At 55.7% G+C, this 15,752-nt stretch overlaps 1 protein-coding gene across 2 annotated transcripts in view; it reads left to right on the top strand.

The window, feature by feature from the left end:
- Positions 1-2,886: 2,886 nt before the first annotated feature.
- LOC142905301 (uncharacterized) overlaps positions 2,887-15,752 on the top strand; it is a 38,025-nt gene continuing 25,159 nt past the window's right edge. Inside the window, exons 1-2 of one of the 2 annotated variants that reach the window (XM_076057771.1) lie at positions 2,887-2,965; positions 14,429-14,757. In XM_076057771.1, the coding sequence (XP_075913886.1) occupies positions 14,453-14,757 (305 nt within the window). In that variant the 5' untranslated portion in view covers positions 2,887-2,965; positions 14,429-14,452. Of the gene's footprint in view, positions 2,966-12,137; positions 14,758-15,752 lie in introns of both variants that reach the window. The other variant, XM_076057770.1, reaches the window with a different exon arrangement.

The raw sequence follows: 15,752 nt of genomic DNA on the forward strand, positions 1-15,752 counted from the left end.
GCACATAGCCTGGCACAAGCGTCGTGGTGAGGAGCTCACAAATCCTTGAAAGATCTGGGCAAGGTCCCATCGGTGAGCTCCTCCGGCAGGCAAGGCTGCGTTGGCTGGGTCATGTAGCCCGCATGCCCAGTCACCGCATGCCGAAACAGCTTTTGTTCGGCCGGATTGAGGGGGCTAAGCGGGCGCAGCACGGGCTGGAGAAGAGATGGAGTGATGGGTGAGTGGGTGAGTGAGTGAGTGAGTTGGTGACACGGGCTAGAGACGAGATGGAGTGATAGGTGAGTGAGTTGGTGAGTTGGTGACACGGGCTAGAGAAGAGATGGAGTGATGGGTGAGTGGGTGAGTGAGTGAGTGAGTTGGTGACACGGGCTAGAGACGAGATGGAGTGATGGGTGAGTGGGTTAGTTGGTGAGATGGGCTAGAGAAGAGATGGAGTGATGTGTGAGTGGGTGAGTGAGTGAGTTGGTGACACGGGCTAGAGACGAGATGGAGTGATGGGTGAGTGGGTTAGTTGGTGAGACGGGCTAGAGAAGAGATAGAGTGATGGGTGAGTGGGTTAGTTGGTGACACGGGGTAGAGAAGAGATGGAGTGATGGGTGAGTGGGTTAGTTGGTGACACGGGCTAGAGAAGAGATGGAGTGATGGGTGAGTGAGTGGGTGGGTGAGTGAGTGAGTGGCACGGGCTCGAGAAGAGATGGAGTGATGAGTCAGTGGGTGAGTGAGTGAGTTGGTGACACGGGCTAGAGAAGAGATGGAGTGATGGGTGAGTGGGTGAGTGAGTGGGTTAGTTGGTGACACGGGCTGGAGAAGAGATGGAGTGATGGGTTAGTGGGTGAGTGAGTGGGTGAGTTGGTGACACGGGCTAGAGACGAGATGGAGTGATGGGTGAGTGGGTTAGTTGGTGACACGGGGTAGAGAAGAGATGGAGTGATGGGTGAGTGAGTGAGTTGGTGACACGGGCTAGAGAAGAGATGGAGTGATGGGTGAGTGGGTGAGTGAGTGAGTTGGTGACACGGGCTAGAGAAGAGATGGAGTGATGGGTGAGTGGGTGAGTGAGTGGGTTAGTTGGTGACACGGGCTAGAGAAGAGATGGAGTGAGTGGGTGAGTGAGTGAGTGGGTGAGTGAGTGACACGGGCTAGAGAAGAGATGGAGTGATGGGTGAGTGGGTGAGTGAGTGGGTGAGTTGGTGACACGGGCTAGAGAAGAGATGGAGTGATGGGTGAGTGCGTGAGTGAGTGACACGGGATAGAGAAGAGATGGAGTGATGGGTGAGTGGGTGGGTGAGTGGGTGACACGGGCTAGAGACGTGATGGAGTGATGGGTCAGTGGGTGAGTGAGTGGGTGAGTGAGTGACACGGGCTAGAGAAGAGATGGAGTGATGTGGTACAGGAGGACGTGGAGCTGAGTGGACTTGCCGATGACCGGTACCAGCGGTGTCAAGGTCGGCCTCTGTGGAGGAGGAGGCTCGTGAAGGACGCTGCTGCTGCTGGGCAGTGCCAGGCTAGGTGCACCGTGAGGCTACTGGGCAGTTGGAGGCAGTCGTCCTCCAGCAACAACAACGGAGGGCAGAGGAGCGGCGCTCACAACAACGAGCGGAGCGCCGGGCGGATAAAACGCAGCGTGTTGGCACAGTACGGGGCACAGCGGGTGTGGTGCACCTAGCCTGGCACAGCGGGTGTGGTGCATCAGCCACTCATCTCAGTCAGTCAACCCGTGGCACCTGCAGGGTCTGTCACGTGACCTCCTCCTCCTGCACCTAGCCTGGCACAGCAGTCAACCCGTGGCACCTGCTGGGTCTGTCACGTGACCTCCTCCTCCTGCACCTAGCCTGGCACAGCAGTCAACCCGTGGCACCTGCAGGGTCTGTCCCGTGACCTCCTCGTGCACCTAGCCTGGCACAGCAGTCAACCCATGGCACCTGCTGGATCTGTCACGTGGCCTCCACCTGCACCTAGCCTGGCACAGCAGTCAACCCGTGGCACTTGCAGGGTCTGTCACGTGGCCTCCTCCACCTGCACCTAGCCTGGCACAGCAGTCAACGCGTGGCACCTGCAGGGTCTGTCACGTGGCCTCCACCTGCACCTAGCCTGGTACAGCAGTCAACCCATGGCACCTGCAGGGTCTGTCCCGTGACCTCCTCCTCGTGCACCTAGCCTGGCACAGCAGTCAACCCATGGCACCTGCTGGATCTGTCACGTGGCCTCCACCTGCACCTAGCCTGGCATAGGTGCCGTTGTGACGTCACCAGCATTTCAGTTGGTGTTGCCGTGGAAACGGGATCGCGTCGCTTCCCGTGATTGGCTGTTCACAGGAAACCTGGATTGAGGCGCCCGCTATGATTGGTTGCCGGAGCGTTCGTCCCTAGGCAACCAGAATGAGTCGCCACTCCTGATTGGCTGTCCCCGGCTTGTTTTGGATACGGGGGAATGAGTCGCCTGCTGTGATTGGCTGAGCGCCCGGGGGAGGTGGTGCAGTTGGAGTTTCGGCCGCTGCGATTGGCTGAGCAAAGGGGGGGGGGCGGGGTTAACATGGTAACTGAGGGGTGGGCGGGGAGGGGGCGTTTGGGCCGCTGCGATTGGCTCAGCGCGGGGGTGGTTATCATGGTAACGGAGGGGAGAAGGGGGGAGTTTGGGCCGCTGCGATTGGCTGAGCGCGGGGGGGGGGGTGTCATAGTAACGAGGGGTGGGGGAGTTTGGAGTTTGGGCCCCTGCGATTGGCTGAGCGCGGGGGGGGGTGGTGTCATAGTAACGAGGGGTGGGGGAGTTTGGAGTTTGGGCTGCTGCGATTGGCTGAGCGCCGGGGGGGGGGTGGTTGTCACGGTAACGGGGGGGGAGAGGGGGGAGCGTTTGGGCCGCTGCGATTGGCTGAGCGCCGGACGACGGCAGTTGAGCCGGGCGCTGCGATTGGCTGGCGCCGTCACTTCCTGGGAACGTCAACTCGAGGACGGAGAAGGTGGAGCGGGAGGTGAGAGACACGGAGATAGACACTCAGACAGATAGACACGGAGATAGACACGGAGATAGACACTCAGACAGATAGACACACTGACACGGAGATAGACACTCAGATATACACACACTCAGATAGACACTCAGATAGACACTCAGATATACACACACTCAGATAGACACTCAGATAGACACTCACTCAGATAGACACTCAGATAGACACTCAGATAGACACTCACTCAGATAGACACTCAGATAGACACGGAGATAGACACTCAGATAGACACTCACTCAGATAGACACTCAGATAGACACTCAGATAGATAGACACTCACTCAGATAGACAGATAGACACACAGATAGATATACACACACTCAGATAGACACTCAGATAGACACTCACTCAGATAGACACTCAGATAGACACTCAGATAGACACTCAGATAGACACTCAGATAGACACGGAGATAGACACTCAGATAGACACTCAGATAGACACTCACTCAGATAGACACTCAGATAGACACTCAGATAGATAGACACTCACTCAGATAGACAGATAGACACACAGATAGATAGACACACACTCAGATAGACACTCAGATAGACACTCACTCAGATAGACACTCAGATAGACACGGAGATAGACACTCAGATAGACACTCAGATAGACACTCACTCAGATAGACACTCAGATAGACACTCAGATAGATAGACACTCACTCAGATAGACAGATAGACACACAGATAGATAGACACACACTCAGATAGACACTCAGATAGACACACAGATAGACACACAGATAGACACACACTCAGATAGACAGACAGATAGATAGACACACAGATAGATAGACACACAGATAGACACACAGATAGACACTCAGATAGACACACAGACACTCAGATAGACACTCAGATAGATAGACACTCAGATAGACACTCAGATAGACACTCAGATAGACAGACACACAGATAGACACTCAGATAGATAGACACACTCAGATAGACACACAGATAGACACTCAGATAGACACGGAGATAGATAGACACACAGATAGACAGACACACAGATAGATAGACACACAGATAGATAGACACACAGATAGACACTCAGATAGATAGACACACAGATAGACACTCAGACACACAGATAGACACACAGATAGACACTCAGATAGATAGACACACAGATAGACACTCAGACACACAGATAGACACTCAGATAGATAGACACGGAGATAGACACTCAGATAGATAGACACTCAGATAGACACTCAGATAGACACTCAGATAGATAGACACACAGATAGACACACAGATAGATAGACACTCAGATAGACACAGATAGATAGACACACAGATAGATAGACAGATAGATAGACACACAGATAGACACTCAGATAGATAGACACTCAGATAGATAGACACACAGACACTCAGACACACAGATAGACACTCAGATAGATAGACACACAGATAGACACTCAGACACACAGATAGACACTCAGATAGATAGACACTCAGATAGACACACAGATAGATAGACACGGAGATAGACACTCAGATAGATAGACACACAGATAGACAATCAGACACACAGATAGACACTCAGATAGACACACAGATAGACACTCAGATAGACACTCAGATAGACACACAGATAGACACACAGACACTCAGATAGACACACAGATAGACACACAGATAGACACTCAGATAGACACTCAGATAGATAGACACACAGATAGATAGACACGGAGATAGACACACAGATAGATAGACACTCAGATAGATAGACACACAGATAGACACACAGACACTCAGATAGACACACAGATAGATAGACACTCAGATAGACACTCAGATAGACACACAGATAGATAGACACACAGATAGACACACAGATAGACACTCAGATAGACACACAGATAGACACACAGATAGACACACAGATAGACACTCAGATAGACACACAGATAGATAGACACACAGATAGACACTCAGATAGACACACAGATAGACACTCAGATAGACACGGAGATAGACACTCAGATAGACACGGAGATAGACACTCAGATAGACACTCAGATAGATAGACACGGAGATAGATAGACACACAGATAGATAGATAGACACACAGATAGATATACACACAGATAGACACTCAGATAGACACACAGATAGACACTCAGATAGACACACAGATAGATAGACACGGAGATAGATAGACACACAGATAGATAGATAGACACACAGATAGATATACACACAGATAGACACTCAGATAGACACACAGATAGACACGGAGATAGACACACAGATAGATAGACACACAGATAGATATACACACAGATAGACACACAGATAGACACACAGACACTCAGATAGACACTCAGATAGACACACAGATAGACACACAGACACTCAGATAGACACACAGATAGATAGACACACAGATAGATAGACACACAGATAGATAGACACACAGATAGACACTCAGATAGATACTCAGATAGATACTCAGATAGACACACAGATAGACACGGAGATAGACACTCAGATAGATAGACACGGAGATAGACACTCAGATAGACACACAGATAGATAGACACACACACAGATAGACACACAGATAGACACACAGATAGACACGGAGATAGACACTCAGATAGACACTCAGATAGATAGACACACAGATAGATAGACACACAGATAGACACACAGATAGACACTCAGATAGACACTCAGATAGATAGACACACAGATAGACACTCAGATAGACACACAGATAGATAGACACACAGATAGATAGACACTCAGATAGATAGACACGGAGATAGACACTCAGATAGACACACAGATAGATAGACACACAGATAGATAGACACGGAGATAGACACTCAGATAGACACTCAGATAGATAGACACACACTCAGATAGACAGATAGACACTCAGATAGACACTCAGATAGACACACAGATAGACACACAGATAGATAGACACACAGATAGACACTCAGATAGACACACAGATAGACACTCAGATAGATAGACACACAGATAGATAGACACGGAGATAGACACACAGATAGACACACAGATAGATAGACACACAGATAGATAGACACGGAGATAGACACTCAGATAGACACTCAGATAGATAGACACACACTCAGATAGACAGATAGACACTCAGATAGACACTCAGATAGACACACAGATAGACACACAGATAGACACACAGATAGATAGACACGGAGATAGACACTCAGATAGACACTCAGATAGATAGACACACACTCAGATAGACAGATAGACACTCAGATAGACACTCAGATAGACACTCAGATAGACACACAGATAGACACTCAGATAGACACACAGAGACACACAGATAGATAGACACACAGATAGACACTCAGATAGATACTCAGATAGATATACACACAGATAGACACTCAGATAGACAGATAGACACACAGATAGACACACAGATAGATAGACACACAGATAGATAGACACGGAGATAGACACTCAGATAGACACTCAGATAGACACTCAGATAGATAGACACACAGATAGATAGACACTCAGATAGATAGACACACAGACACTCAGATAGACACTCAGATAGATAGACACTCAGATAGATAGACACACAGACACTCAGATAGACACTCAGATAGATAGACACTCAGATAGACACACAGATAGATAGATAGACACTCAGATAGATATACACACAGATAGACACTCAGATAGATACTCAGATAGACACTCAGATAGACACTCAGATAGATAGACACACAGACACTCAGATATATATACACACAGATAGACACTCAGATAGACAGATAGACACACAGATAGACACTCAGATAGACGCTCAGATAGACACACAGATAGACACTCAGATAGACACTCAGATAGATAGACACTCAGATAGACACACAGATAGATAGATAGACACTCAGACACACAGATAGACACTCAGACACACAGATAGATAGACACACAGACACTCAGATAGACAGATATACACACAGATAGACACTCAGATAGACGCTCAGATAGACGCTCAGATAGATAGACACTCAGACACACAGATAGACACTCAGATAGACACACAGATAGATAGACACACAGACACTCAGATAGACAGATATACACACAGATAGACACTCAGATAGACGCTCAGATAGATAGACACTCAGATAGACAGATAGACACTCAGACACACAGATAGACACTCAGATAGACACACAGATAGACACAGATAGACACTCAGATAGATAGACACTCAGACACACAGATAGACACACATATAGACACTCAGATAGACACTCAGATAGACACACAGATAGACACTCAGATAGATAGACACACAGATAGACACTCACACAGACAGACACTCAGACACACACACAGATAGACACTCACACAGACAGACACTCAGACACACACACAGATAGACACTCACACAGGCAGACACTCAGACACACACACAGATAGACACAGAGAGACACACAGAGACACTCACACGGACACTCAGACACACACACAGATATAGACACACAGATAGATAGACACACAGATAGACACACAGATAGACACTCACACACACAGATAGACACTCAGATAGACACACAGACACACAGATAGACACTCAGATAAATAGACACAGATAGACACTCACACACACAGATAGACACACAGATAGACACACAGACACACATATAGACACTCAGATATATAGACACAGATAGACACTCACACACAGATAGACACACAGATAGACACACAGACACACAGATAGAGACAGACACACAGATAGACACTCACACAGATATACACTCAGATAGACGCTCAGATAGACACACAGATAGATAGACACACAGATAGACACTCACACAGATAGATAGACACAGAGATAGACCCAGATAGACACTCACACAGACAGATAGACACAGATAGACACGGAGATAGACACTCACACAGACACTCACACAGATAGACACACAGATAGACACTCAGACACAGACACACACAGAGACACGCAGACAGATAGACACTCAAACAGACAGATAGATAGACACTCACACAGACACTCACACAGATAGACACTCACATAGATAGACACTCACACAGATAGACACAGATAGACACAGAGACACACAGATAGACGCAGATAGACACTCACACAGACAGATAGACACAGAGATAGACACAGATAGACACACACAGATAGACACTCACACAGATAGACACTCAGACACTGAGACACACACAGAGACACGCAGACAGATAGACACTCAGACAGACACACAGATAGATAGTCACTCACACGGATAGACACTAAGAGAGAGAGACACGGGGAGAGAGACACGTGGGGAGAGACACGAGGAGAGAGACACGGGGAGAGAGACACGGAGACAGAGACACGGGGACAGAGACACGGGGAGTGAGACACGGGGTGTGAGACACGGGGAGAGAGACACGTGGGGAGAGAGACACGGGGACAGAGACACGGGGAGAGAGACACGGGGTGAGAGACACGGGGAGAGAGACACGGGAAGAGAGACACGGTGAGAGAGAGACACGGGGAGAGAGACACGTGGGGAGAGAGACACGGGGAGTGAGACACGGGGACAGAGACACGTGGGGAGAGAGACACGGGGAGTGAGACACGGGGAGTGAGACACGGGGTGAGAGACACGGGGACAGAGACACGGTGAGAGAGAGACACGGGAAGAGAGACACGGGGAGAGAGACACGGGGTGAGAGACACAGGGAGAGAGACACAGGGAGAGAGACACGTGGGGAGAGAGACACGGGGAGAGAGACACGGGGTGAGAGACACGGGGAGAGAGACACAGGGAGTGAGACACGGGGAGTGAGACACGCGGAGAGAGACACGGGGAAAGAGACACGGGGAGAGAGACACGGGGAGAGAGACACGGGGAGAGAGACACGGGGAGAGAGAGACACGGGGAGTGAGACACAGGGAGAGAGACACGGGGAGGGAGACACGGGGAGAGAGACACGGGGAGTGAGACACGGGGAGAGAGATACGTGGGGAGAGAGACACGGGGAGAGAGACACGGGGAGAGAGACACGGGGACAGAGACACGGTGAGAGAGACACGGGGAGAGAGAGACACGGGGAGAGAGACACGTGGGGAGAGACACGAGGAGAGAGACACGGGGAGAGAGACACGGAGACAGAGACACGGGGACAGAGACACGGGGAGTGAGACACGGGGTGTGAGACACGGGGAGAGAGACACGTGGGGAGAGAGACACGGGGACAGAGACACGGGGAGAGAGACACGGGGTGAGAGACACGGGGAGAGAGACACGGGAAGAGAGACACGGTGAGAGAGAGACACGGGGAGAGAGACACGTGGGGAGAGAGACACGGGGAGTGAGACACGGGGACAGAGACACGTGGGGAGAGAGACACGGGGAGTGAGACACGGGGAGTGAGACACGGGGTGAGAGACACGGGGACAGAGACACGGTGAGAGAGAGACACGGGAAGAGAGACACGGGGAGAGAGACACGGGGTGAGAGACACAGGGAGAGAGACACAGGGAGAGAGACACGTGGGGAGAGAGACACGGGGAGAGAGACACGGGGTGAGAGACACGGGGAGAGAGACACAGGGAGTGAGACACGGGGAGTGAGACACGCGGAGAGAGACACGGGGAAAGAGACACGGGGAGAGAGACACGGGGAGAGAGACACGGGGAGAGAGACACGGGGAGAGAGAGACACGGGGAGTGAGACACAGGGAGAGAGACACGGGGAGTGAGACACGGGGAGAGAGACACGGGGAGAGAGACACGGGGAGAGAGACACGGGGAGTGAGACACGGGGAGAGAGATACGTGGGGAGAGAGACACGGGGAGAGAGACACGGGGAGAGAGACACGGGGAGAGAGAGACACGGGGAGAGAGAGACACGGGGAGATAGGGAGAGACACGGGGAGAGAGACACGGGGAGAGAGAGACACGGGGAGTGAGACACAGGGAGAGAGACACGGGGAGTGAGACACGGGGAGAGAGACACGGGGAGAGAGACACGGGGAGTGAGACACGGGGAGAGAGATACGTGGGGAGAGAGACACGGGGAGAGAGACACGGGGAGAGAGACACGGGGACAGAGACACGGTGAGAGAGAGACACGGGGAGAGAGAGACACGGGGAGAGAGACACGGGGACAGAGACACGTGGGGAGAGAGACACGGGGACAGAGACACGGGGACAGAGACACGGGGAGTGAGACACGGGGAGAGAGACACGGGGAGAGAGACACGGGGAGAGAGACATGGGGAGAGAGAGACACGGGGAGAGAGACACGGGGAGAGAGACACGAGGAGAGACACGGGGAGTGAGACACGGGGTGAGAGACACGGGGTGAGAGAGACACGGGGACAGAGACACGGGGACAGAGACACAGGGAGAGAGACACAGGGACAGAGACACGGTGAGAGAGAGACACGGGAAGAGAGACACGGGGAGTGAGACACGGGGTGAGAGACACGGGGACAGAGACACAGGGAGAGAGACACAGGGACAGAGACACGGTGAGAGAGAGACACGGGAAGAGAGACACGGGGAGAGAGACACGTGGGGAGAGACACGGGGAGAGAGAGACACGGGGAGAGAGAGACACACGGGGAGAGAGACACACGGGGAGAGAGACACACGGGGAGAGAGAGACACGGGAAGAGAGACACACGGGGAGAGAGAGACACGGGGAGAGAGACACACGGGGAGAGAGACACGAGGAGAGACACGGGGAGAGAGAGACACGGGGACAGAAACACGGGGAGAGAGACACGGGGAGTGAGACCTTTGTCACACTCAGAGATGGAGCTCCACCGTGGGCCCCTCACCTTGTATCCGTAGGGTTCACACGGCTCCGTCTGTGAGATGGAGCTCCACCGTGGGCCCCCTCACCTTGTACCCCTAGGGTTCACACGGCTCCGTCTGTGAGATGGAGCTCCGCCGTGGGCCCCCTCACCTTGTACCCGTAGGGTTCACACGGCTCCGTCTGTGAGATGGAGCTCCACTGTGGGCCCCTCACCTTGTATCCGTAGGGTTCACACGGCTCCGTCTGTGAGATGGAGCTCCGCCGTGGGCCCCTCACCTTGTACCCGTAGGGTTCACGCGGCTCCGTCTGTGAGATGGAGCTCCACCGTGGGCCCCCTCACCTTGTACCCCTAGGGTTCACACGGCTCCGTCTGTGAGATGGAGCTCCACCGTGGGCCCCCTCACCTTGTACCCCTAGGGTTCATGCGGCTCCGTCTGTGAGATGGAGCTCCGCTGTGGGCCCTTCACCTTGTATCCGTAGGGTTCACACGGCTCCGTCTGTGAGATGGAGCTCCTCTGTGGGCCCCTCACCTTGTACCCCTAGGGTTCATGCGGCTCCGTCTGTGAGATGGAGCTCCGCTGTGGGCCCCCTCACCTTGTACCCCTGGGGTTCACGCGGCTCCGTCTGTGAGATGGAGCTCCGCCGTGGGCCCCTCACCTTGTACCCGTAGGGTTCACGCAGCTCCGTCTGTGAGATGGAGCTCCACCGTGGGCCCCCTCATCTTGTACCCCTAGGGTTCACACGGCTCCGTCTGTGAGATGGAGCTCCACCGTGGGTCCCCTCACCTTGTACCCGTAGGGTTCACACGGCTCCGTCTGTGAGATGGAGCTCCGCCGTGGGCCCCCTCACCTTGTACCCCTAGGGTTCATGCGGCTCCGTCTGTGAGATGGAGCTCCGCCGTGGGCCCCCTCACCTTGTACCCGTAGGGTTCACGCGGCTCCGTCTGTGAGATGGAGCTCCGCCGTGGGCCCCCTCACCTTGTACCCCTAGGGTTCACGCGGCTCCGTCTGTGAGATGGAGCTCCGCTGTGGGCCCCCTCACCTTGTACCCCTGGGGTTCACACGGCTCCGTCTGTGAGATGGAGCTCCGCCGTGGGCCCCCTCACCTTGTACCCCTAGGGTTCACACGGCTCCGTCTGTGAGATGGAGCTCCGCCGTGGGCCCTTCACCTTGTATCCCTAGGGTTCACGCGGCTCCGTCTGTGAGATGGAGCTCCGCTGTGGGCCCCCTCACCTTGTACCCCTAGGGTTCACATGGCTCCGTCTGTGAGATGGAGCTCCGCCGTGGGCCCTTCACCTTGTATCCCTAGGGTTCACGCGGCTCCGTCTGTGAGATGGAGCTCCGCTGTGGGCCCTTCACCTTGTACCCGTAGGGTTCACACGGCTCCGTCTGTGAGATGGAGCTCCGCTGTGGGCCCTTCACCTTGTACCCGTAGGGTTCACACGGCTCCGTCTGTGAGATGGAGCTCCGCTGTGGGCCCTTCACCTTGTACCCGTAGGGTTCACACGGCTCCGTCTGTGAGATGGAGCTCCGCCGTGGGCCCCCTCACCTTGTACCCGTAGGGTTCACGCGGCTCCGTCTGTGAGATGGAGCTCCGCTGTGGGCCTCCTCACCTTGTACCCGTGGGGTTCACACGGCTCCGTCTGTGAGATGGAGCTCCACCGTGGGCCCCCTCACCTTGTACCCCTAGGGTTCACACGGCTCCGTCTGTGAGATGGAGCTCCGCCGTGGGCCCCCTCACCTTGTACCTGTAGGGTTCACACGGCTCCGTCTGTGAGATGGAGCTCCACTGTGGGCCGCTCACCTTGTACCCGTAGGGTTCACACGGCTCCGTCTGTGAGATGGAGCTCCGCTGTGGGCCTCCTCACCTTGTACCCGTAGGGTTCACACGGCTCCGTCTGTGAGATGGAGCTCCGCCGTGGGCCCTTCACCTTGTATCCCTAGGGTTCACGCGGCTCCGTCTGTGAGATGGAGCTCCGCTGTGGGCCCTTCACCTTGTACCCGTAGGGTTCACACGGCTCCGTCTGTGAGATGGAGCTCCGCTGTGGGCCCTTCACCTTGTATCCGTAGGGTTCACACGGCTCCGTCTGTGAGATGGAGCTCCGCTGTGGGCCCTTCACCTTGTACCCGTAGGGTTCACACGGCTCCGTCTGTGAGATGGAGCTCCGCTGTGGGCCCTTCACCTTGTACCCGTAGGGTTCACACGGCTCCGTCTGTGAGATGGAGCTCCGCTGTGGGCCCTTCACCTTGTACCCGTAGGGTTCACACGGCTCCGTCTGTGAGATGGAGCTCCGCTGTGGGCCCCCTCACCTTGTACCCGTAGGGTTCACACGGCTCCGTCTGTGAGATGGAGCTCCGCTGTGGGCCCCTTCACCTTGTACCCCTAGGGTTCACGCGGCTCCGTCTGTGAGATGGAGCTCCGCCGTGGGCCCTTCACCTTGTACCCGTAGGGTTCACACGGCTCCGTCTGTGAGATGGAGCTCCGCTGTGGGCCCCCTCACCTTGTACCCCTAGGGTTCACACGGCTCCGTCTGTGAGATGGAGCTCCACCGTGGGCCTCCTCACCTTGTATCCGTAGGGTTCACACGGCTCCGTCTGTGAGATGGAGCTCCGCCGTGGGCCCCCTCACCTTGTACCCGTAGGGTTCACGCGGCTCCGTCTGTGAGATGGAGCTCCGCTGTGGGCCTCCTCACCTTGTACCCGTAGGGTTCACGCGGCTCCGTCTGTGAGATGGAGCTCCGCCGTGGGCCCCCTCACCTTGTACCCCTAGGGTTCACGCGGCTCCGTCTGTGAGATGGAGCTCCGCCGTGGGCCCCCTCACCTTGTACCCCTAGGGTTCACGCGGCTCCGTCTGTGAGATGGAGCTCCGCCGTGGGCCCCCTCACCTTGTACCCCTAGGGTTCACGCGGCTCCGTCTGTGAGATGGAGCTCCGCCGTGGGCCCCCTCACCTTGTACCCCTAGGGTTCACGCGGCTCCGTCTGTGAGATGGAGCTCCGCCGTGGGCCCCCTCACCTTGTACCCCTAGGGTTCACACGGCTCCGTCTGTGAGATGGAGCTCCGCCGTGGGCCCTTCACCTTGTACCCGTAGGGTTCACACGGCTCCATCTGTGAGATGGAGCTCCGCCGTGGGCCCCCTCACCTTGTACCCCTAGGGTTCACACGGCTCCGTCTGTGAGATGGAGCTCCGCCGTGGGCCCTTCACCTTGTACCCGTAGGGTTCACACGGCTCCATCTGTGAGATGGAGCTCCGCCGTGGGCCCCCTCACCTTGTATCCGTAGGGTTCACGCGGCTCCGTCTGTGAGATGGAGCTCCGCCGTGGGCCCCCTCACCTTGTACCCGTAGGGTTCACGCGGCTCCGTCTGTGAGATGGAGCTCCGCCGTGGGCCCCCTCACCTTGTATCCGTAGGGTTCACACGGCTCCGTCTGTGAGATGGAGCTCCGCCGTGGGCCCCCTCACCTTGTACCCCTAGGGTTCACGCGGCTCCGTCTGTGAGATGGAGCTCCGCCGTGGGCCCCCTCACCTTGTACCCGTAGGGTTCACGCGGCTCCGTCTGTGAGATGGAGCTCCGCCGTGGGCCCCCTCACCTTGTACCCGTAGGGTTCACACGGCTCCGTCTGTGAGATGGAGCTCCGCTGTGGGCCCTTCACCTTCACGTCGCACTTCGACTCCGGCAACCTCGCCCGGGTGGAGCTCGCCGGTTGCCATGACGACAACGGCGGCGGCAGCGGCGGCGGCGACGACCCCGGCGTGGGGGGTCGGGGCCTGGGGGGTGGGGGCGGAGCGGGGGGGGTGGGGGGCGGGGTGGGGGGCGGGGTGGGGGGCGGGGTGGGGGGCGGGGTGGGGGGCGGGGGGCTTCGTCCCGACTGGAGGTTCCGGCTTTGGACCCGGCCGGACTGCGCTGGCACCGAGTTTGAGAACTCCAACAGGTGGTGGTGGTGGTGATGGTGATGGTGGTGGTGATGGTGGTGGTGAGGGTGGTGGTGGTGGTGGTGATGGTGGTGAGGGTGGTGGTGGTGGTGAGGGTGGTGATGAGGGTGGTGGTGGTGGTGGTGGTGAGGGTGGTGGTGAGGGTGGTGGTGGTGGTGGTGATGGTGGTGAGGGTGGTGGTGGTGGTGAGGGTGGTGATGAGGGTGGTGGTGGTGGTGGTGGTGAGGGTGGTGGTGAGGGTGGTGGTGGTGGTGGTGATGGTGGTGAGGGTGGTGGTGGTGGTGAGGGTGGTGATGATGGTGATGGTGGTGGTGGTGGTGAGGGTGGTGGTGGTGGTGGTGGTGAGGGTGGTGGTGGTGGTGGTGGTGAGGGTGGTGGTGAGGGTGGTGGTGAGGGTGGTGGTGGTGGTGATGGTGGTGGTGGTGGTGATGGTGGTGGTGGTGGTGAGGGTGAGGGTGGTGGTGGTGGTGATGGTGGTGGTGGTGGTGAGGGTGAGGGTGGTGAGGGTGGTGGTGGTGGTGGTGATGGTGGTGGTGATGGTGGTGGTGAGGGTGGTGAGGGTGGTGGTGGTGGTGGTGAGGGTGGTGGTGGTGGTGGTGGTGAGGGTGGTGAGGGTGGTGGTGGTGAGGGTGGTGGTGGTGGTGGTGGTGAGGGTGGTGAGGGTGGTGGTGAGGGTGGTGGTGGTGGTGGTGAGGGTGGTGGTGGTGGTGGTGGTGAGGGTGGTGGTGGTGGTGAGGGTGAGGGTGGTGGTGGTGGTGGTGAGGGTGGTGGTGGTGGTGGTGAGGGTGGTGGTGGTGGTGGTGATGGTGGTGGTGGTGGTGGTGGTGGTGAGGGTGGTGGTGGTGGTGAGGGTGGTGGTGGTGAGGGTGGTGGTGGTGGTGGTGGTGAGGGTGGTGAGGGTGGTGGTGGTGATGGTGGTGGTGGTGGTGGTGGTGAGGGTGGTGGTGGTGGTGAGGGTGGTGGTGGTGGTGAGGGTGAGGGTGGTGGTGGTGGT

Source organism: Petromyzon marinus, chromosome 84, assembly GCF_048934315.1.
Source record: "Petromyzon marinus isolate PM22_M1 ecotype Great Lakes invasive population chromosome 84, UKy_Petmar_22M1.pri1.0, whole genome shotgun sequence".
Taxonomy (NCBI): domain Eukaryota; kingdom Metazoa; phylum Chordata; class Hyperoartia; order Petromyzontiformes; family Petromyzontidae; genus Petromyzon; species Petromyzon marinus.